This window comes from Gymnodraco acuticeps, unplaced genomic scaffold (genome assembly GCF_902827175.1).
Source record: "Gymnodraco acuticeps unplaced genomic scaffold, fGymAcu1.1, whole genome shotgun sequence".
NCBI lineage: Eukaryota > Metazoa > Chordata > Actinopteri > Perciformes > Bathydraconidae > Gymnodraco > Gymnodraco acuticeps.
The window spans coordinates 159,456-182,500 of NW_022990311.1; the positions used below are offsets into that span (position 1 = coordinate 159,456).

Sequence of the window (23,045 nt, forward strand, 5' to 3'; positions counted from 1 at the left end):
AATCCAAAAGGTGGGATCAGTTTATTTGAAGAAAAATAGGTCCAAACTTATACAGGGTTTTTACCTTCTCTCGTTACAACATTATAATCATACTAAACATATCATGCTGGGGTTATTTTCTGATCTAAAACCTTAATTCATAGTTCACCCATTAAAGTCTTCCGACAAAATCCAAAAGGAATTTCCTCGTGGTGGCGAAGGTTCTCTAATTAGTCCTAAAATCCCGACACATTTAAGAATGGTAGGTTTAAGAATCCCAACACATTTAAGAATGGTAGGTTTAAGAATCCCAACACATTTAAGAATGGTAGGTTTAAGAATCCCAACTCATTTAAGAATGGTAGGTTTCCCAACACATTTAAGAATGGTAGGTTTCCCAACACATTTAAGAATGGTAGGTTTAAGAATCCCAACTCATTTAAGAATGGTAGGTTTAAGAATCCCAACTCATTTAAGAATGGTAGGTTTAAAAATCCCAACACATTTAAGAATGGTAGGTTTAAGAATTCCAACGCATTTAAGAATGGTAGGTTTAAAAATCCCGTTCAAAACTTTCATCTAGACCATTCCCTCAGCATTCAATACACAGAGATGTAAGCAATAGTTACCAAGTTAGAGAGAACCTTACCGAGAGCAAAAACCCAGCTCTGAGGGAGAGAGCTTTTACCGGGAGAGAGTATACCTTACGTCAGGAGCCCCCCCTCCCTGTGTAATGCTGTGAGGGAAGAGGGAAGAAACTGTCTCTCCCTTATCAGTGAAACCCATAAACCATATACACACTCAACTTAACAAACCACTTGTGTTTTGTTTATACTGTAAATATAGAAAATCATAAAATATGAAGCATTTTCATTGTGGGTTATACAAGAATATATTTGATTATAACTAACTTTCGTTTTAATTATTCAACCTGATATGGAGATCTCAACAAAAGGGAAGACCAACAAGCATAATAGGGCCCCTTTAACAGTCAAACCAATTTGTCGACACACTTTTAAACGAGGAGTAGTTTTTTATGTTCCTGCAGATGAAACATTACGTCCTCTAACTTCCTCTGCATTGAACCTGTTCTGTGTTTGGTCTTGCATCACTAATCTAACACTGATTAAACCAGGTCCACCCTCTGTAATCGCCACTATTGTGGTTTAGTACCCTAAATATACTCCATTTCAAAATGAGACCAAACTGTTCGACACATTTCACTTGTGGTCTGAAAAAGGTGGCTTTTTCTTTTAGCTTAGCTTGTTGCTAGAAATGCCTTTTCTGTTACTGAAATTGTTGTGGATCTCGTGTGCCCCCTACTGGTTGGCTAAAAGAAGATAGAGTTCAGCAGTCAATGGTGGTATAAGCTCACAAAATATTGGTTTATTGATCTAGTAGTATGTGAGAATAGCTACCGCCAGACACACAGATATATAGGGGTGAATCATTTGGAAAACATAACTAATTGCAATTATTTTTGACTAATATTGCAGTTGCACATATCAGAAACAATCAGAATACTTGTATTTATCTGGGAGGAAATTGGGTTTGAATGAAGAATGAAATAAATTAAAAGATAATTATATAAACATAAGAAATTAAAGAAACAATGTGTGATCAAATAGAATAATTTATATAAACATAAGAAGTAAAATAAATAACATGTGAAAAAATAAATATATTTTTGTCACCATAAGAAGTAAATCAAATGTCCAATAAACGCTAAAATAAATAGAAATAAAATATTAAAAATAAACTAATCATTTGCGATTACAAGATAAAATAAAGTAACAAATATGTATACAAACATAAGAAGTTCATAAAAAATGGAATGAAAAAACGATATCAGTATGATGAGGGAATGTATATTCTTTAAACAATATCCACTTTATCATTAAGAAATATACTAAAATGATCATAAAGTAAGCTGATATGCTTACTAATTTCCTGGTTTAGGACTCATTCCTGCTATAATCTATTGGGATTTTAAAGTTTATAAAATGTTGATTAATTGTGTAGCCCTGCAGATATACACTCATAGAAACGCGTGAAAAATAACATGGTGGTTTTCTGTCATGACAATATTGTTAATTCCTTATTAATTTTGAATCTTTTTTCTTGCTGCAGAATGTGCCCACCATGGGGGTATCTGCACTGAACTTGGCCAGCCTGCTGTGTGACGAGGTGAGCCTGGCAGGCTTCGGCTACAACCTCTCCCAGCAGGGGGTGCCGCTGCACTACTTCGACCAGCTGCCCATGAGCGCCATGCTACGGCAGACCACTCACAACGTGGACTGGGAGACCCAGCTCCTCCAGAAGCTCGTCAGGGAGGGGGCCGTCACCGACCTGACTGGGGGGGTACACTGCTCCTTCTGCCCCAGCTGAACACTTTTCACCTAGAAACGTGTGAGAAGCCAGGAAGAAAATAATATTTAGGTGAGAAAAACTTGAAAGATGGGAATAAATCTAGTCTTATATGTGAATGTGTCATTAAGTGCTTTATACAGAATCCCTGAGAGGCAAATAAGAAAACAAATGTAGTTACACATTTTCTTCGTCCGATCTTAATTGTGTTTATGACTTGATAACCTGAAGAAAAAAGGTATGGTTAAAAAAATCTTTCTTAAAAAAATTATTAGTTAGAAAAAAAGGTTTTGCCAGAATGACCGTATCAAGTTCCTATTTAAAAAAATCCATTTGTGAAACATTTTTGCCATTTTATTTTTGCATGATGTTTTCAAATACTAACAAAATGCTATTTAACAATTGTTTGAACTTAAAAAAAAATGATTGTCAAAACTTTTTTTCTACCAGTTTCACGGATCAACAATCATGAATCCTATAAAGTTTTTCCTGAAAAAAAATCTTCACCTATTCTAAGGTCATAAACAAAGTACATTCATTTTTGTATCCGACTTAAAAAACTAAAATAATTCATTTTCTTAATTGCCTTTTTCGGGCTTCCGTAGCTTGAAGAACAAAATTGAAGTCACTGTAAATGAGAGCCTTCTGAAAACATCAGTCTTGTTGTTATGATACTCTTAATGCATAGACAACTCACGCACATTTGGAATTAAGAAGGTTTCAATATGTATTACTACTGTCTTATTTTTGTCATAATAGTTCTCTAAGTACTCTGAGGTCAAATGATTCTATCAAAGCATCTTCCACAGAGTTTAATGTGGTACATTGCATTTTAAGGAGGTAAAGCTTATTATGTGTTCATGGTGACACTTTAACACATAGATCTGTATTCATAGTTACAGTTTACTTTTTTAAGGGGTTGAACAAATGTGAATTAACTATATTTATCAGCACATCGACAACATTACACTATAAATTAGCAACTATACAATTCCTTTGTTGGTTCTGTCTGTGGTTTTATTTAGGAGTTGAAATGTTTCACACCTGCATTTAAATTGTATTCTACTTATGTGTGCACTGGAAACATTCCTTTAATTTATGTTGTCACTATTCTGTTCTTACTTTGTCTCATTTTGAAAGACCTTGTCATTTCGTATGTCTTCATTTATTGAATAGACACATCTCATATAGCTCAAATCTGGAACAGTTAATGAAAAAAAAGAAACTGTACATATTAAAAACAATCTAAATGTCAATGTCATTGTAAATGTTCACATATAGTTCTTTTTTATACGAAATGTTCTGTTATTATCAGTCTTAATTTATTGTTTTGTTTTTACACCTTGTTATTATTAAACTATACATATGGTGTTAATGCATAATTGAGTGGTTCATTTGCATGTTAATGATTATTCACTGATTTTCTTAAAATTACAAATAATGAAATGTCCTTTTTTATGTTCCATTCATTTGAATGCACTACCAGTATCCATGGTAACAGCTTCAATTGCTCTACACTTCAAATGTGTAATAAGCAATTGATGTACTTTTCAAAGTGTAAAGGTTAGTTTCTGGTTAAATATGACTTCTCAGCCACTCCAAATCAGAGTGTGACTTCCTGCCCCAGAGTCAACAGGAAACACTATGACCTTCAATTACTGGTTATTACACAACACAAGTTGCATCGTGTCATGCAGTCATACAATAAGTGATTTTTTAAAGTTAATCTATATTTTAAAGATATAATACGTATTTTTAAAGATACCTTCTTAAACATGATACTATGTTCGACTCTACTTTACATGTATTATGACCGGAAATAAGCCAATTATCCCTTTCAAATTAAGAGTTCTAAAAACAAACCACAATCGCTACAATATGAAAAGACAATCTAGGAAGACAACAGTTGTATCTAAGTAGACCTCAGAATATTTCTAATGAAATATTATTTAAAAATACACTCGTTTACTGTAGCCCTGGCCCCTTTCATAGTTTACTGTTGAGAAAGTTATGGACTTATTTTATTTTGAAACATTCGGCCCGGAAATTGTATATTTTGTAAACAGTCTAGGTGCGCGTTGTCAGAATGGAACAAGAAGCCGGGGAGATGAGCTGCTAACAGGTGGGAAGTCCCTCAATAAGCTACTTAATGTTGGTTTATTGATACTATTAATTAAAATGTGTTTACAATTGTGTATACCACATGTTTTACAGAAATGTACACGTGTAACATAAGAAACAGGCATTGAATGGTATTGAAAGTCAGGTTGGGTCTTCTGCTCAGAGTAATATCAGTTTGTTGTCAATGAAAAGAGGGTTTAACTTAAACTTTAAGTGCTGCTCGCGACGCCTGGCTTTACTTCACTATGTACTCAATATACTTTTTAAGGACTCTGTACAAGTTGTCTCCCTGGTTTACTTTACTTGCCATGGTAACGGTGCCACAATGACCTTTCAGTTCTGTCACTACTGTCGGAAGGTTACGCTGGAGTAGACTTTGGCAGGGAGAAGTGAACGTTGTGTGTTCCGAAAGTTAGCACAAGAGTGTTAAATGTACAGGGAAGTTTAATGATTCATTGCAGTTTAAAGTCCGACGGGAGAGAGATTATCGCACATGAACGACACTGACTGTTCACTTTGAATATGTTCTCATGTATGGCAGTATTAAGTTAAAATAATATTGTGTAGAAACAGTATTGTGTATTAACGTTAGGCAGGGGGACAGAGACTGTAAATATCACTACAGGGTTTAGTGGCACATTGCAGGTTTTGAGGTGAAAGGTGACTGGTCTCTGATTGGCTGGCTGTCATGAACCCACCCTAATTTCATTGGTTCCTTGTTACCCATCCCCCGCCCCCGCCCCTTCTCTCTCTGCCTCTCTTTATCGCTTGCGGTGCTTGTTATAAACACCGGGGCGCTCAGGCTGCTAGAAGAAAGCGGACCAAGCGCTTCACTAAAACCTCAGGCATGCATTGCAGAAAGAAGTGCATACATTAATACAGTATGGAACATATTGATCTTGCACCTTCTCCATTTCACGTCATGGTAGATACTAGGGCTGCTCAATTAATCGTATTTTAATTGCAATTACGATTTTGGCTTGCAACGATTATGAAAACAACATAATCGAAATAAAACGATTATTTATTTTTGTATTGGTTTTTCAGTTGAATTATACTTAAAGTTCAGGGTAATCAACTGTTAAAACATACTGTTGTGGTGATTGACATTATTCACCCACGGATCTATGGGTTGGGGTATTGTTCCGCACGGACATTTTAGTGAGCCGGACATCCTGTTTCCGCCGGTCTTCCCGGGCATGAAGTTGTTTACATGGTTGCGTTCTGATAATCCAAAAATCAGCTCCTAAATTCTAACCCTATCTCCTATTCCTTGACCTCTGAGTGAAACGTCACGGGGTTAAGGGATAGTCGATAAGAGAATTAAAAAGGACTTAGGAGAAGAGACTGCGGTGCTTTAGAGAATCCGAATGCACTTTCACTATCCGACGTGTTTATGATGCGCAGCGGACGTCATGAATGTGCGTCTGCTGCTGTGGGGAAACTATGGAAACTACAGTTTTCTATACAGCGGACTACAACATGGATGTTTAATAAGAACGAGGGACTACTGTAAACTCATCTAGAGACTCTGCACCGTGCTCTGATGCTGTTGTTTTATGCTTTATGAACGTGGACAACAGAGAAACATATTCTTCATGACCAAAGTTGGAATTGAAATAAAAAAGGAAAGTGAAACTTATGCTCGTCACCCTCTCCCTCCGGTCCACATTAATAAAATGATCCCAATACGTATGATTGTATGAACTATGAAAATATCTTAAAATCAATACAAATGTATTTATTATAAGCGTTAGTCCTTAACATCTATCACTGTGTATATCACCATTCAAACATCTTTTAAAAGTTGAACAAACCCCACACAGCTCAGTAAAGACTGTGAGATGTTGACTTTATTTGATCATTTCAGTAAAAACTAACGTTCATATTTCTCTTTTTGATTATAATACTGATGAACGTTCAGAAAAAAGCACTTTGGCAACTTACCACATACGTTTTAAAATGCTTAATAAGCACCGTAACTTTCATGATATCATTTCTCGGTCATAATCGGTTGTTTCCGTGAACGGCCGACTGTTGAGTGACGGCAAATGCTGCGGCTGCAATGCATTGTGGGGCAGCATTTTCCCCTCTCCTTTTGGTAAGGGAGGTCCAGTGGTTCCTAAGCTAAAGGAGGTCATAAAGGAATTTTGAAACCTCCTTTCCTTTCATTTGGAGAATTGGAACGGCACTTATCATGGCTGCCACTGAGGGACTTCCGGGTCATTTCACTTGGTTAGGAAGGTTCCTAAGCTAAATGGACTATTGGAACGCAACCCATGTGTGTTCAGATGCTAAATAAAGGTCTAGCTTGTAACTTTGATACCCCGCCTCCAACTCCCGTCTCTCGGCACTACATTGGTGACCAAGTCTCGTTGAAGGATCCGAGACTGAACCGAGCATGGCAAGTAACGCCGTTTTTTTCAAACTGCCAGAGTTTTGGGAGACATGGTTCGCTCAGGCGGAGGCTCAGTTCGCCCTCCGCGGAGTGACTGACGACACAGCACGATATTTTCGCGTCGTTTCGGCGCTGGGGAGCTCCGCTGCGACCCGGACGGTGGGCTTTATTACATCTCCTCCTGCCCAGGATAAATATGCAGCGTTCAAGGCTTTCCTGCTAAAGACTTTCGAGCTGTCACGGTCGGAACGGGCCCGACGCCTCCTCGCTCGGTAGTGGCCGCGAGCGTGGGCACATCCAACCGGCTCCTGTTCATCAGGGACACCCTCTCTGGTCGCAGACTCCTTTGTGACACAGGGGCCCAGCGGAGCGTCCTGCCGGCTACCGTGGAGGACGCCGCTGGTGGAGGCCACGGCCCACCTTTAACGTCCGCTAACGACACCCCTATTCGCACCTATGGCACAAAGACAGTGGACCTGTGCTTCGAGGGTCAGCGGTTTAAGTAGGATTTCGTCACGGCTGACATCTCCTTCGCCTTCCTCGGCGCAGACTTCCTGTGCGCTCACGGACTGCTGGTGGACGTCAAGAACAGCCGCCTGGTGGACGCACTGACGTTTGCCTCGTTCACGTGTACCCGCGGCGAGGCGTCATTCAGTGGGCTCTCCAGCTCACTCTCACAGGGCGACAAGTTCCAGCACCTTCTCAGTGAGTTTCCCGACTTGACGCAGCCCACCTTTTCTGCTGCCACTACCAAACACGGGGTAGAGCACCACATTGACACTGAAGGCCCCCCTGTCTACGCTAAGGCCCGGCGGCTCAACCCTGACATGCTGGCAGTCGCCAAGTCGGAGTTCGTCAACATGGAGCGTCTGGGCATCATCCGCCGCTCAGACAGCCCTTGGTCTTCGCCGCTTCACATGGTCCCTAAATCAGCCGGTGGCTGGCGACCGTATGGTGACTACCGCCGCCTTAACGACGCCACTACCCGGTCCCTCACATCCAGGACTTCTCTGCACACCTCGCGGGCAAGCTGGTTTTCTCCAAGGTGGATCTGGTGTGGGGCTACCACCAGGTTCCGGTGCACCCCTCGGACGTCCCCAAAACTGCGGTAATTACGCCGTTTGGGCTTTTTGAGTTCCTGCGTATGCCGTTTGGACTTAAGAACGCCGCTCAGTCCTTTCAGCGGCTGATGGATTCAGCGCTCAGAGACATGCCATTCATCTTCGTCTATTTAGACGACATCCTGGTCGCCAGCTCCTCCTCCGAAGAGCACCAGGCACATCTCCGGTTCCTTTTCGCCAGGCTCAACCAACACGGCCTGATTATCAACCCGGCGAAGTGTCAGTTCGGGTTGTCCTCCATCCATTTCCTCGGACACCTCATCAGCAAGGATGGGGCCGCCCCCCTCCCGTCGAAAGTGGAGGCCGCGTCTGCCTTTCCACGACCGCCTACAGCTCGGGCGCTCCGAGAGTTCCTCTGGATGGTGACGTTTTATCACCGGTTCATTCGCCGGGCGGCCCACACCATGCGCCCGCTGTACGAGGCCCTCGGGGACAAGTCGCCAGGTCATAGACTGGACGGCTGAAAGGGAGGTCGCTTTCAACGCCACCAAAGCCGCCCTGAGCGAAGCCGCCATGTTGGCTCACCCGTCACACAGGGCCCCCATCGCTATCACCACTGACGCATCTGAGTACGCAGTGGGCGCGGTGCATGAACAATGGGTCGATGGCGCCTGGCAACCGCTCGCCTTTTTCAGCCGCCAGTTGACTCCCAGGGAGCGCAAGTACAGCGCTTTCGACAGAGAACTCCTTGGTCTCTATTTGGCGGTTTGCCACTTCCGTTTCCTGCTGGAAGGCCGGGAGTGTGCGGCGTTCGTGGATCACAAGCCACTGACCTTCTGCATGTCCAAGGTGGCCGAGCCGTGGTCCGCCCGACAGCAACGCCAGCTTTCGTACATCTCCGAGTACACCACGGACATACGACACATCGCTGGCAAGGCTAACATAGTCGCGGACTGCCTCTCCAGAGCGGTCATCGGAGCTGTGCAGCTGGGCCTCGATTACCTCTGCATGGGCGCTGACCAGGCCTCTGACCACGGGGTCCAGACCCTCAAGGCCTCAGTCACGGGATTACGCCTGGAGGAGGTCACGGTTGGTGACTCTGGCGCAAAGCCGTGGTGTGACGTCTCCACGGGCCAGCCTCGACCGCTGGTCCCTGCGGACTGGTGCCGACCCGTTTTTGAGGCGGTTCACAATCTTTCCCACCCCAGTAGGAAGCCGTCCGTGAAGTTGTTGTTGCAGAAGTTCGTGTGGCAGGGGCTTAAGAAGGACGTGAGGTCCTGGGTTGACTCGTGCGTGGCCTGTCAACGGGCCAAAGTCCACCGCCATACTAGGGCCCCTTTTGAACTTTTTGCGGTTCCTGATAGGAGGTTTGACCATGTCAATGTCGACCTCGTAGGTCCGCTTCCCCCCTCTCACGGTTTCACCTACCTGTTTATGATGGTGGACACGACAACCCGCTGGCCCGAGGCCGTTCCCCCCTCGACGTCAGCTTCCGACGTCGCCCGCGCTTTCATCGGCACGTGGGTGGCGTGCTTCGGGACCCCGTCTGACCTCTCCTCTGACCGCGGTTCTCAGTTCACCTCGGAGCTGTGGAACGCTGTTTCTGTGGGTTTGGGGGTCAAGCTGCACCGCACCACCGCATATCACCCCCAGGCTAACGGATTGTGTGAGCGGTTTCACCGGTCCATGAAGGCGTCACTGCGTGCCGGCTTGACAGACAGCAACTGGGTGGATAAGCTCCCGTGGGTTATGCTCGGCCTCAGGTGTGCCCCCAAAGAAGACCTGCAGTCCTCGTCGGCGGAGCTTGTCTATGGCCAGACGCTACGGGTCCCCGGGGAATTCATTCCCACCGCCGCTGTGCCCTGGTCTGCGGCCGTGCAGTGCTCCTCCCTGCTGGAGACCGCTGGGACATTCACGCCCGTCCCCACGTCGCAGCACAGCAACCCAGCTTTCCGGGTGTCCCCCGGATTACGGTCGGCGGATTTCGTTTTTATTCTCCATGATGCCCACTGTGGTCCCCTGCGGCCCCCTTACGATGGTCCGTTCAGGGTCATACGTTACGGGGACAAGAGCCTGGTGGTGGACGTAGGTGGCAGGCCTGAGACTGTGTCCGTTGATCGGATTAAGCCTGCTCACGTGGACGTTTCCAGGCCGTTGGAGTTGGCTCTTCCCCCACGTCGGGGCCGCCCTTCCATGGCCCGCACCCTGTGGGGATGCCCTCGCCCTCGTTGGCGCCCCTGCCCTCGCCTGCGGCCCCGCCCTCCTCGGCCCCTGTGGTCCGTACGCGCCAGGGTCGGGTGGTACTTCCTCCCGGGCACAAGGATTTTGACTATGGGTGAATACTGGGGGGGCTTGTGTGGTGATTGACATTATTCACCCACGGATCTATAGGTTGGGGTATTGTTCCGCACGGACATTTTAGTGAGCCGGACTTCCTGTTTCTGCCGGTCTTCGCTTCCCGGGCATGAAGTTGTTTACATGTGTGTTCAGATGCTAAATAAAAGTCTAGCTTGTAACTTTGATACCCCGACTCCCGTCTCGGCACTACACTGTTAAAAAAAAAAATGTTCAATACATTTATGTTTTCAAAGTAAATAATCGTTAATAGTTTATATAGATTATATAGATTATTAATAGTAAATAATCGTGATATCAATCATTGACCCAAATAATCAAGATTATGATTTTTGCCATAATCGAGCAGCCCTAGTGTTACATGTTACACCTTCTTTATGAATTCTGAACTGTAATCAGCCTGACTCATTGGTCCAATTTTTAAAGAGAAGAAAGAAAGAAAATGTTAATAAAAAATTACAGTAGTCTAAATTAGCATAATATTAAGTTGGCAATAAAGTATAAAGTGGTATTTGTTTGAATTGATCATAAAAGAAAACAAAGTTGAAACTCTTTATTGGTTTTATCATATCGAGATACAGTTATGCCAATCCACTGAACAAATATTGACATTAGCATGAAAATGTATTCAGAGCATTATTCAATTGACACATACAAATATTGAACAATCAAGATATAAGTGAAGTGATTCAGTGTCCTACCTCAGGTTTGCAGTAATTCCACATATTTCTTTAAGAAGAAAAACCCTTCATCTGAACACACGGCCCCTCTACATCGCAGACCTTGAATATGAAGCCATTCAAAAGGCGGTAGCTATACGGCGCATATCATTTGCCTGCTTGGTAATCCAGCCTTGCACTCTTGAGTAAATGCAACAGGACAACTCATCTTATATTTTCCTTTATCACCTAATCACTGAGTTTATCGAGTTAAGATAAGTTTAACACTTTTCATTAAGTTACAATTGACTGAATATCTTCAGTTTTGGACGGTAGCTAGACAAAACAAGCAATTTGAAGGAGCCCCCTTTCCAATGAAAGGAAAGTGTTTGCCTAGTATAAATACTTGTTAATAATGCCTTTATTTGGCTAATAGTAAGTCTGTATGGCATATTTTTTATAGAATGTCAGTATGTCTGTATGGCACACTTTGTTAATAGTATGTCCGTATCTCTGTATGGCATTTCTTATATAAATGTGCAAAATCTGCACATGTGTTTAAAATGTACTGACTATCTATAGTTTTGGACAGTTGTAGACAAAACATGCTATTCCAAAAAGTGAAAGAAAGACTTCTGAAAATGTACATTTTTAGCACGATATCAATATGAAATCGAACAAACGTATTTGTTTTTTTTTACAATGAACTCAAAATCAAAGTGTTGGATAGTTGGTCAGACAAAACATGCACTTTGAAGAGGATACCTGAAGGTAATTGTAAATCACATTTCCCAGTATTTCAGGACATTTTATGGATCAAGATATTATTTCATGGACTCTTAACCCAGAGCCATTACAATAAGAGAATAAACAATGGCAGAAGTAGATGAGTGGACACCGGTTCCCTTTGATCAGCTTTAATCTCACTCTCTAATCATCTCAGCAGCCACCTCAGGTCACTGGGGGAAAGGTGAAGAGAGAAGGACACTACTTCAGTCAAGGCACTAAGTCAAAGATTTCTATTCATAGAAACTACAATAAGACAGTAGAGCGGAATGGACAGGGTGGGCACAATGCTGTATTGTGGTATAACATAACAGCAATTATAAAACATATCCAAATCTCACAATGATTGGTCCTCACACTTTTACCATCGTATTGATCTTGTCAATGGATATGTTCATTGATGGTATTGAGTCAATCAGACCACATGTCTTGTCCCGACCAGCCAATCGGAGCCCTCCCTGGAGCTGGTGTGACCTTTGATTGGTAGATTAGCTGACACATCAGCGTGTAGCAGATCTTTGAGAGTGTTTTGTGCCAGGAATGTATCCGTGCTTCCGCCTCGTGAAAGCAGAGTGAGCCGGTTGCTTTGGCAGCAGAAACAACAGCAACGTCCCAGCTGCTTTCTGTCCAGGTGAGTGAGGACCAGATGCTATACTGTAGGAGTAGAGCTGGAAGATAGGAATAGCTCTGCATTGTACTCGTAGAGAATGGAAACAATGTGGTCGTCTTGTCAACAGTCTGTATGCAGTTATTTATGCCTATAGGTGCATACCATACCAGGCAAGTCTTGTCAAGTCTCAAGTTACTTGTCAGTAACTTGTTAAAGCATATATTTATGCACAAGACAGATTCATGCATTATTTTACCTTATGGAAGCAGCCTTGGCGGAGGTTTCCTTTCTCTTATAGTTTAAAATGATTTAGAAACAATCCCAACACTCTAGGCTTAAGAATTAAATCTTAAAAGGAGATTAGGCCTGTCACGATAATTAATTTTGTTGGACGATAAATGTTCCTGGAAATTATTGCGATAAACGAAAACTTAGCAGCAGGCGCTGAATATGGGCCGCCAGCTCTAACCGCTGAGCCGGTGTTTCCGCCAGACCAGGGCTGAGAGGGCGTCCACCCGAGATACCTCATTCACACCAACGCAACTCCGGTTCAAGCTCCGTGCTAGAGCCTTTCAGGTTCAGAACCGGTTCTTCGGTTTAGCTCCGGCTCTTTTCACACCGCCCAGAGTCCGACTGGTGCTGCGTCATTGCGTCATCGTTTGCGTCATGACGTAACCGTTTGCGTGCCTGCTTCATGAAGCCAAACCACGCGGAAACCCCTCACAGCTGCTCACACCGACAACAACAACAATGGCCGATTGTGCTCCAGCTTCCTCTGTACCTCTTCGGAAGACCAGATTCCCAGTAGGTAGCTGGTCTCTTCAGTGGACCACTGCTGCTTGTTAAGTTTCTCCATCGTTGTGTACAAGCTGGATAAAACGCAGGCTTTTTGTTGTTGTTCAGGAGTTGATCCTGCCCCTGTCCCCGCCTCGACATAAGCGTGACGTATGTGGTGCTTTTGCTCTAGCCGGACAATTTGTTGGTGCTTGAAACGAACCGGATTCCGGAGCTAAGAGGCTGCTCCGCTGCGGTGTGAAGAGGAAAACCCTGGTGCTTTTCAAGCTCCAGCTCCGAACCGGCCCTGAAACACTGTTGGTGTGAATGAGGTAAGAGAGAGTCACGTGACTTGAATTTTGAATTGAGCCGTCCCTTATAATAGATAATATCTCTTTACGTTAGTAATGGGAATTACGGCTCTTTTTAGTGAGCCGGATCATTTGGCTCGGCTCACTAACAAGAGGAGCCTCAGTTTCGCCGCTGCGAGGCTCCGGCGCTCGCAGTTCACGCGCATGCTCCACCGCTCATCGCGTCCAAATCGCGCACGTTCCGTGTTGTCCTGTGGCAGGCACCGTGGGTTCAGTACTCCGAAAAGAATCCCAATAGGCTCCTTTGCCCCTCCAACAGAGGGATGTTCTTGTCCTTTTTCCTTTTCGTCATTTCAAGCAATCTTTTTTTTTTGGACGCCCTCGGCTCGAGTTCAGGCCGTTCTGAGCTGAATAAGGCCGTCAATTGACGGCAAGACGCCCCCCTGGCGGAAACACTGCGCTGAGCTATCTGGCGGTCCAGACTCTTCATATTTAATTATCACAGAAAGCGCAATATCAGTTTGAAAAACTTGAAAAATCAAAACAAGTTTTAAGATGATCTTCCCATTACAAGTGAAACGTTTGAAACAATAGCAAAAGAAAACCACCTTTTTTTAGTTCCATACACTCATACCTGGTCTGGTGTATGGCCAATAGCTTTTGGTAGCTCATTTTAGCATGGGCCTTAAAACAAACGATACTAAATCATGTGCTGCAGTTACTCTACCTTTGAGCCTTTACTATCATAACAATAGTTAACAATTGACTATCGTGACAATTGATTTCATATAAGTGAACCACTTTACGGTTGCTACATTATGTAACAATTACACAAATGAGACGAGAAGCAACCAGACCTGTTTTAGAAGGCTTCATCATTACTATTGCCAATGAGACATTTCTGATCATGTAAGTGGTCTCTGCTTGTGTACACATTTCCCATCAGTGAACATTCCTCCCATCAGAGTGAGGAGTAACAGTACCAGACGAGTGCTCCCTTGTAAGCTGAACTGATTGGATTCATTTGATTTCCCAAACTTTGGTGTCATATCAAGGCTGTCCTCTGTGATAACTGACGTCTCTCAGTTTGTATTGTTGACATGGAATCTGGGCCTAAGGTCGTCCTCACCCTCAAGGTTCACATGGACGCTGTGTTCAGACTGTGTTTCTAATCTGTTTATTCTTAAACAGCTCTCGCACCTCAACTGTGTGTGTTTGTCACAACACTGAAAATAACCTGTTCAACAAAAAACGCACACCCTGGGAACGTGACACCGGCTAGACTCGTCCCCAGAGAATCTGTTAATTATATGATATCATTTTACTGCAATGTGAGCATCCGTCATTATTCTACATTAGTAGCTGCAGGACAAAGTACTCGTACTTGAGAGAACGCTGCAAACACACTCCTTTGGTGGTATTTTCAGACATTTTACGATTAACCAAACAAAGGAAAACAAATGAGCCAATTATTCTGTAATGTAAAGAATGCAGCTGTCTAGTTTTGGTTATTTCTCCATAGGACCGATGTCAGTTTTTTCCCAATGGTTTGGAAAGGGACAAGCTCAATAAAACAAATGAAAAGAAGATGTTCCATACTTATTCTCACAAGATGTAACATTTGAAATCAAACCACACACTCCTGATGGAGCGAATCAGCTTGAGTCTTTAATTGTTTATAATAATACCAATACAATAATTCCAAAAGCATGTTTTTTTTTAACTTTAACTTCAAACCAACTTTTCATTGACTTTAAATGATCATTTAACCACTCTATTCCGAAGAGGGTAAATCCAATGTAAACTGTATCCATTGTGTTTGATAAAAAAAATGGATATCGTTAAACATCTGCAGCTAAACCTGAAATGATTTGAATAGCCATTCCAATAGCGAAGTGAACAAGATCAAAATGTGACGTAATACCTCCAAAATAATGAGGTTCCCTTAAACCTTAGCTGTTCTCTGTGATTACAGCTGATTATCACAAATTAGCATGCAGCTAGCAGCTTGAAATAAGCAGATGTACCTGTTGGATATTACTTTCTAAATAACATTGTGTTAGCATTGTTCCAATGAGCACGTTAGCAAGGTCATTTCAAAAATCATAGAAATGTTCCATTTTCATTTCGAAGTAATATCAACGGAGGTGCCACTGTATATCTTATTTCTTAATACTGAGGAAACGACTGCACGTATGCTTAATAATTGAATTTGGGCTGCGCTCGCTTGGTGGTTAAAAGTAACACACCTAAAAATGTATAGATGTAATCAGAATACTTAATGTATCTCGGGGAAATATTGTGACAGTTGCTCCTTTTCAGAATACAATAACATAACAATATTTAAGACATTAAAGTAAAAGGTGCAATCAAATATTTAACATTTTGATATAATACAAGTATTTATCTAAACATAAGAAGTTAAAGTTAAAATATGCACACTGTTCAATATCTAACAACAATAAATATGTAAAGATGTGTTTATCACAATATTTGCAGTGGTGTATCAGCATTAACAAAGATATGGATTCTGAATTCACAGTTTGAGGGGCTTTTAGCTGCTGATGGTGCAATAAGTCCAAATATCCTAGATCCTAGATGTTATTTAAACAAATTAATGACCGACCTTCTCTCCCTCTCCTCAGGTCCCCTCCTGGCCTGCTGCCCACCACACACACTCCTTCCTCTAACACACACTCTTTACCTCACCTCAACCAGAGCTCTGTGTTATCACTACCACTCCAAACACACACTTTGACCTCACCATGCTGGGACAGGAGTTCCTGCGGAAGCTGAAGATGCCAGATCTGAATGATGTCAGCCAGTACATCCAGAGCGTCTCCACCCCAGTGCTGGTCAGCGTGGGGGCGGTGGCTGCCGCGACAACATACTACCTGGCAACCCGGCCCAAAGCCCTCCCGCCAGTGTGCGACCTCCGCATGCAGTCCGTGGAGGTTCAGGTGGGTTTCACATTGGGTTCTAGTTTCAAATATATAGAAGAAACACAAATCTCTGGCCACCTCTTTTAGGTCCAAATTGCTCAATCTGCTCAGTTTGTAGGTCAACCCTCTGTTTCTGCCCCCAACCACGACCTGAAAAGTGAATATGAATTGTTACCATTAAATCACAGGGTTCACCAAAGACACAGGGTCCCACAATTTAATAAGGTTAGACTCCAAAAATGTAAAACTGAGGTTAATCCCAGATTAAAGATCTTGTCTTCAGCAATTAAAATGTTATGTTCAATTTATGTTCCATTGTTTCTTGTCTTAAAAGGGCCCTATTATGAATATGATATGAGGTTTTCCCTTTATTGCAGTGTGCTTGTAGGTTTTTGTGCATGTTAATGGTCTGCAAAGGCTAAAATACTAAAATTCCCTCCGGGGGAGTTTCTTTTTTATCCTTAAAGTATGTAAACATGTCGCAGTAGAGGCACAAAATACAAATATGAACCTCAAAATGAGGTTAATATGTACTCTTTATATATTTACCATTGTTTATGTTTCATATGGAGCTGCATTGATGCAAGACAAATGTCAGACTCCTTCTGACTAACGTACTACTTTAAATAAAAGAGTAAGCTTTCCTGTAAGTGCAGATGTAGGACAATAATGTATACATACTGTGACAGCTAATGAAACACCACTGAAAAATACTGTTGAAATCAAATGTATGAACATTGACGAAGGTATTACGCTGTAATGCTGGTGGTTCAGTAAAGGGCTATTGCTCTAAATGTAGCAACATTCAAACACAGGAACAACCCTGACTCAAGTGTTTGGATTGTACACCCCTCCCCTTTTCAAAGAGGTAATTCTTTAAGTGCTCTCGCTTTGAACAGACAAAAGCCCCAAGAAAACCACTATAAAAAAACTGGTTCAAAACCAACTGGACCAGGTGTTAATTATTAATTTAAGTGCAAAGGCTGCCATTGTTTCACAATGATTTATCCGTCGGCAGATCACAGAGGAAGTCAAGTTTTTATTTTACTCACAAAGAAGCATCTGGTGCAACACATCAGGTCAGGTGACAGCGATAGAAGCTTCGACAGTGACAGAGACCCCCCCCCCCAACAAGCCATTTAGTCACTAGCAACAATCACTGCTTTTATGACACATAGAAGATCAGACATTCACCAGTAGGGTGTTTACTGACGTATGTTATGTCGTAGAACAAAAGGTGAACATTTATTTTCTTGTGCAGACCTTATTTCAGGAATCTGAACAAAACCTTGACTTTTAGACGAGGAAGCAGAAGTGCGAAACAAATAACTAATGTCCTGGTTTTAGGACTCATTCCTGCACCACTCTATTGGGAAACAATCTGACACTGCACTAAACTGTAATAACAACACTAAAATAATTGAAACTTTATGTGAATGATATTTCCAAGCAATAATTAAGAGACTAGAACTGATGTTTGAATGAATGATTAAATAAATATCTGTTGGATCAATCTTAGATTACATAGATTTGTTTTATCAGGGTGGAGAGTTGGCACGCCGATCGGTGCTGCTGAAAGGAGACGCTAACATCACACACTTCTACGATGACGCCACAACAATGTACGAGTGCTTCCTCAGAGGCGTCAGAGTCTCCAGTAAGTCACAAACACATAAATATATGAATTCATTTTTGATAGTTTGACAGTTTGTCTGCCTTGCTATAATGGGGAATAAATGTTGCCCTTGGGGAGAGCAACAGAGTAGGAGCTGCGGTGGCCGACATGTGCCAACACGCTACAATGGCCCAAAACACGTGCTGCACATCCAAAAATGTTTTAAATGTAAAAACACTATTGTGCCAAAACACAACGGAAACGGGGACTCTAAAAAGTGACGCACACAGCTGGGATCGGAGCGCTTGTTTACAGGGATAATAATGTTGGCCAACTGTCACTGAAAACTTAAAATGTACATTTTATTAGCTTATTTGAACAATGTGAACACAAGATTTCTTCCGATATTATTGCACGCTAACCTAGTCATTGCAAATATACTGACAAAACGCTGCACATGTTTTGTCAGGTTGGTGAAGATTGTTTCCTCATTTGCATGTGTTTTGGCACATTTGTATTTTTATATTTGCATTGTTTTTGAAACTGCAGCGCATTTCTCCTAATGAAGTGTTATGGGCCGTTGTAACGCGCTTGCCCCTGTAGGCCATCGTAAAGATCAGCAGACGTACTGTAACGAAGGTAACTTCGGGCCTTTGGACTGACGGCTTCGGGCCTTGTAATATTGCACATGTGGGATTGCACTTTATGAAACAACTTCCCTTTGCACAGAAATAATGTCACTCAGCACTTTAGTAGTGAACAGTTTGCACTTTAATAGCTTGATTGCACAGTACAGTTTGGCATTGCATATTTGCACATTTTTACATAATTTATACTAATTATTGATATAGTATTTATTAAATGATTAAACCGTATTAATTGGAATGTCGTCTGGCAGATGCTGGCCGGGTCCTCGGCTCCACCTGAAAAGATAGGGGGGTTAGCGAGAGCGCCGAAAGGGTTTATGCTGGTGTAAGAATGACAGCGGTTGAGATGAATCAGTGTGCAAATAATATGTTTGAGCGTGTATATATCATGACGTATTGACCAGTTGTTGAACCAGGGACCCTGCGGTTGTGAGTCAACTGCTTTCCAGCTGAGCCGCAGCACATACACTGATTCTGACTGAAAACACTGTATACTACTTATTCCTGTATTTATTCATTTATTTATTTATTGATGTTTTTATTCCTACTTTTATTTATGCTTTTATTTATTTATACTTATGACATGTTCCGACCTCTATATAAGTGAGGTTCTGAGCTCTCTTAATTCCATCGTGTCACCGCCGGGCCCGGGTACAGGAGGGGTAACACCGTTCTTATACATCCATGGGTAATATGAGCGTTGTGGTTCAACCGATCTAAAGTCACGTGGTATCAACAGGCAGCGAGGCTTCGTATGTCATCGATGACGTCACTGGCCCAAAACGATACAAGCCTCGATACAAGCTTCACAAAAAGCTTCAGGGATTACTCGACACACGCTCCGAAGCCTCGGCGCAATACGTAACATCACTAATAGATACAACAAAGACACTAAAATCACAACGTAGACAATCCAAATGACACAAATAATAAAGTTGAGACTTTCGGTTCTATTTGACAAGTAATAAACACTTAATAAAGAGTTCAGTAATTGCTTGCACAAGAGATGCAAGGTCCGGGATATCTTCATCCGAAATAAATGGTTATTTAGAGGTTTTCCAACTCTCTCCCCTGAAATGAGAGAGTTGGATTGCGTTTGATGATGCTGGTTTTCTATGTTAACCTTACAGTGCCACCACTATCAACATTGTAGTGTCGCATATTGTTCCGTTTGTGTCAGCAGCAGGAGAGTACAGCATGCATGTGTAATATATACAAATCCCCCCCCCTCTGTCTCTCCAGATAACGGCCCATTCCTGGGCTCCAGGAAACCCAAACAGCCGTATGAGTGGATGTCCTACAGAGAGGTCAGAGTCACAAGGACCCTCACAAGGCAGGGTTTTTCCTACTTCATAGATTTAGTTTATTTCAAAAGAAAAACATCTATATTTTTCCAGGTGAATTTGTGTAGGCTCCATATTCAACTCTACAGTCAGTTACATACCAACATAACCAACTCTCCATTGTTTTATTTTAAACAAGGTTTTATAATTTTTGAAAAGAAAAGTTCATTATAATATGCAATACATATTCTATGAGCTTTTGGTGACCTAAAAGTGACTACAACATTTAAAATGCGTATCCTATTGTATTCTTTATTTGTTTTATTAAACATTTTTACTTAAATCTTTGTTTATATAAATGTTTTTTTATTTATTTTTATTTCGTGTTGTTAATACATCTAATTAACATCTTAATATTTGTAGTATTTCTCTGAGGTGATGGTGACTTGAAAGTAACATATTTAAAATGTGTTTCCTTTGACAGTAGGCCTACTAGATAACTATCATAATTTGTTGAACAGTAAGGAGCTTGTTTTCTGTTATTTCTGGTCAAACATACATTTAACTTGACTGATTAACATTGTAAAAATATTAATGGCACATTCCAGCACCACCTGAGTGAACAACGGTTGTAAAACCGGCAGCCAATTCAATTTGACGTGTGTGTGTTTCCTTGTTTTAGGTAATGGAGCGATCAGAGAATTTGGGATCCGCGTTTCTTCACAAAGGACACTCCAAGACGACAGACCCCCACATTGGCATCTTCTCTCAGAACAGACCCGAGGTACAGACTGTACCCTGAGGGCCTATTTAAAGGGCAGCTCATTTGCATCAAAATCACACTCCTTCTCTGAGTCATGACTCAGTAACCTCGGTAAAATGATCCGACACATAGACACTCGTGAATATTTTTAGTTTCAGTGTGACTTACGTTTTCCCAGGTCATCATTATTCCAGATGTCTATAATGGCGCGTTTCCACTGCAGCGGGTAGCTCGCTTTAAGCGTGCCGAGCCGTGCGGGGCCCGTTTTTGGTTGCGTTTCCACTTGGCCTAGTTTTGGCCCGGGGCTACTTTTTCACCTTTTTTCTGGCCCGACTAAATCGTGGTTCTAGGGTCAGGAACAACCAGGCTGAGTCGGGCTGAGTATGCTAAACTAGAGGGAGAATCGCTGGCAAGAGGGCTACAACTACAACAAGATGAACATATTTGACCGTGATTTAATTGTAATACACGTTTCAAAATGATGCCGAAGTAACAACATACTGATACCGGTTAGTAAAAACCATGAATTAATGCTTTGACAAGTCTGCAGACAGACGGCAGGCGAAAAACCCTTTTAAAATGCGTGTTTTCTAAATGGAGCTTGGCTAAGCTAACGTTATATATGCTCCGACCGTCCACACTCACAACAACGGCCTATACAGACATAAATAAACCAGCGACTATATTCGCCATGACACAGGCAGTCTGTGGTTTGTACTTGTTTAACTTTTGTCTAGTTTCTGAACAGATATGAAGAGCTGTGAGCTCTGAGTGCTAAGAGCTAATGGCTGTGTTGTTTTTCTGGGGCTCTCATTGAAGATGACGTCACGGCTCCGCCTACACTGCGTTACTATAGTAACTGCCCCAGTTCCTAAACTGTAATGGAAACGCAGCATTAAAGTGAGCCGGGCCTAATAAGGCCTAACCAAACCGAGCGAGGCCGAGCGAGGCCTGCAGTGGAAACGCGCCATAAGAGTGCTGCTGGAATGTTAAAACCCGGAAGTGAGTTAGCCTTGTAGCACTCCTGGTTCCCTCGTCCCACCTCAAATGTTTTTTGAAAGTGTTTTTGGATAGATGTCTTATCAAGGTCTGTGGTTAACACAAGCTAAAGGAATTTTCACATTTTGTTCTACAAACAATGTGTCTGTAAAGCCCCCACTGATGCATGTCTGAAGCTTCTCTGTGTCCTAAAAAACATCAGTTACTAAAGAGTGACTTAATGAGACCAGTAAACGTACCACTCTATTGCGAATAATCTTCAAAATGTCCTTTAAGACATCAGAAAACTCTTTTATTTTTCAATAGTCTCAAAGGAAGTCAACAAACAAGAACTGCTGAACACTAATTTAGCATACTTTTCAGTGCTATTTTGCCAAAATATTAAAATTAGAAGCAAACAAATATTTCTAGGCCACAGCGTAAGTCACTGAACCCATAGTATCATTTTATATCCTGGGTACGTCTTTCAAAGCATTAGGGGAACTGTGGTTCCTGAACTTAAAGCTTGGTTATCCTCCAAATAGAGTGGTGCAGGAATGAGTCCTTAAACCCCGCAAACTTTACAACTTCCCTCGTCTAAATGTGAGCTTATCAAAACATGTGGGGAAATAGAAATACCATTTGCTTTTTGTCGAGGGAGCCCTTGCGCTGCTAACCTCCAGGTCGGCCTACAAAATACGTAATCCCTGCACCACTCTAGAAGTAAAATAGGATGACAACATTATTAATTTGAACTTTTAAATAACTATGGTTCTTATATGCTTGAACTTTTTTCTCTTTGCATTCATTACCTTTTAATGAAGACGTATGGTAGAACTCGCAATCAGACACACATTGACATTTTGTGATGTCTGGCTGTTAGAATCAAGCACAAAATGTATCCTTTAGTCTAACATAGTAAAGTATTTATGATATCAAACATGTGATAGTTACTGCATTCACCACTCAGTGCATACAGTCTATTTATTATGTTTTCAGTGTTTGACTTGATACTTTTTTCATAAGTTACCCTGTAGTGTGTGTGTGTGTGTGTGTGTGTGTGTGTGTGTGTGTGTGTGTGTGTGTGTGTGTGTGTGTGTGTGTGTGTGTGTGTGTGTGTGTGTGTGTGTGTGTGTGTGTGTGTGTGTGTGTGTGTGTGTGTGTGTGTGTGTGTGTGTGTGTGTGTGTGTGTGTGTGTGTGTGTGTGTGTGTGTGTGTGTGTGTGTGTGTGTGTAGTGGACCATCAGTGAGCTGGCGTGTTACACCTATTCTCTGGTGTCAGTCCCTCTGTATGACACACTGGGCACAGAAGCCATCCTCTACATCATAGACAAAGGTAAGATACATACATACACTTTATTGCTATTAGACCACTGTTTGTAATGTAAAATACCTT

General features: G+C 42.2%; 2 protein-coding genes across 9 annotated transcripts in view; both read left to right on the forward strand.

Annotated features, from left to right (window-relative positions):
* Positions 1 to 2,465, forward strand: part of st3gal5 (ST3 beta-galactoside alpha-2,3-sialyltransferase 5) — a 29,584-nt gene extending 27,119 nt beyond the window's left edge. For all 3 annotated transcript variants that reach the window (XM_034222803.1, XM_034222802.1, XM_034222804.1), the window contains one exon: positions 2,110 to 2,465. In XM_034222803.1, coding sequence (XP_034078694.1) covers positions 2,110 to 2,367 — 258 coding nt within the window. In that variant the 3' untranslated portion in view covers positions 2,368 to 2,465. The remainder of the gene's footprint in view (positions 1 to 2,109) is intronic.
* Positions 2,466 to 4,418: 1,953 nt separating this feature from the next.
* The window catches only part of LOC117550372 (long-chain-fatty-acid--CoA ligase 1-like), a 35,556-nt gene continuing 16,929 nt past the window's right edge, over positions 4,419 to 23,045 (forward strand). For 4 of the 6 annotated variants that reach the window (XM_034222794.1, XM_034222797.1, XM_034222796.1 and 1 more), the window contains exons 1-6: positions 12,217 to 12,357; positions 16,067 to 16,381; positions 17,906 to 18,020; positions 19,868 to 19,932; positions 20,591 to 20,692; positions 22,886 to 22,985. In XM_034222794.1, coding sequence (XP_034078685.1) covers positions 16,187 to 16,381; positions 17,906 to 18,020; positions 19,868 to 19,932; positions 20,591 to 20,692; positions 22,886 to 22,985 — 577 coding nt within the window. In that variant the 5' untranslated portion in view covers positions 12,217 to 12,357; positions 16,067 to 16,186. Of the gene's footprint in view, positions 4,469 to 12,216; positions 12,358 to 16,066; positions 16,382 to 17,905; positions 18,021 to 19,867; positions 19,959 to 20,590; positions 20,693 to 22,885; positions 22,986 to 23,045 lie in introns of those variants that run through there. The other 2 variants (XM_034222795.1, XM_034222799.1) reach the window with 2 other exon arrangements.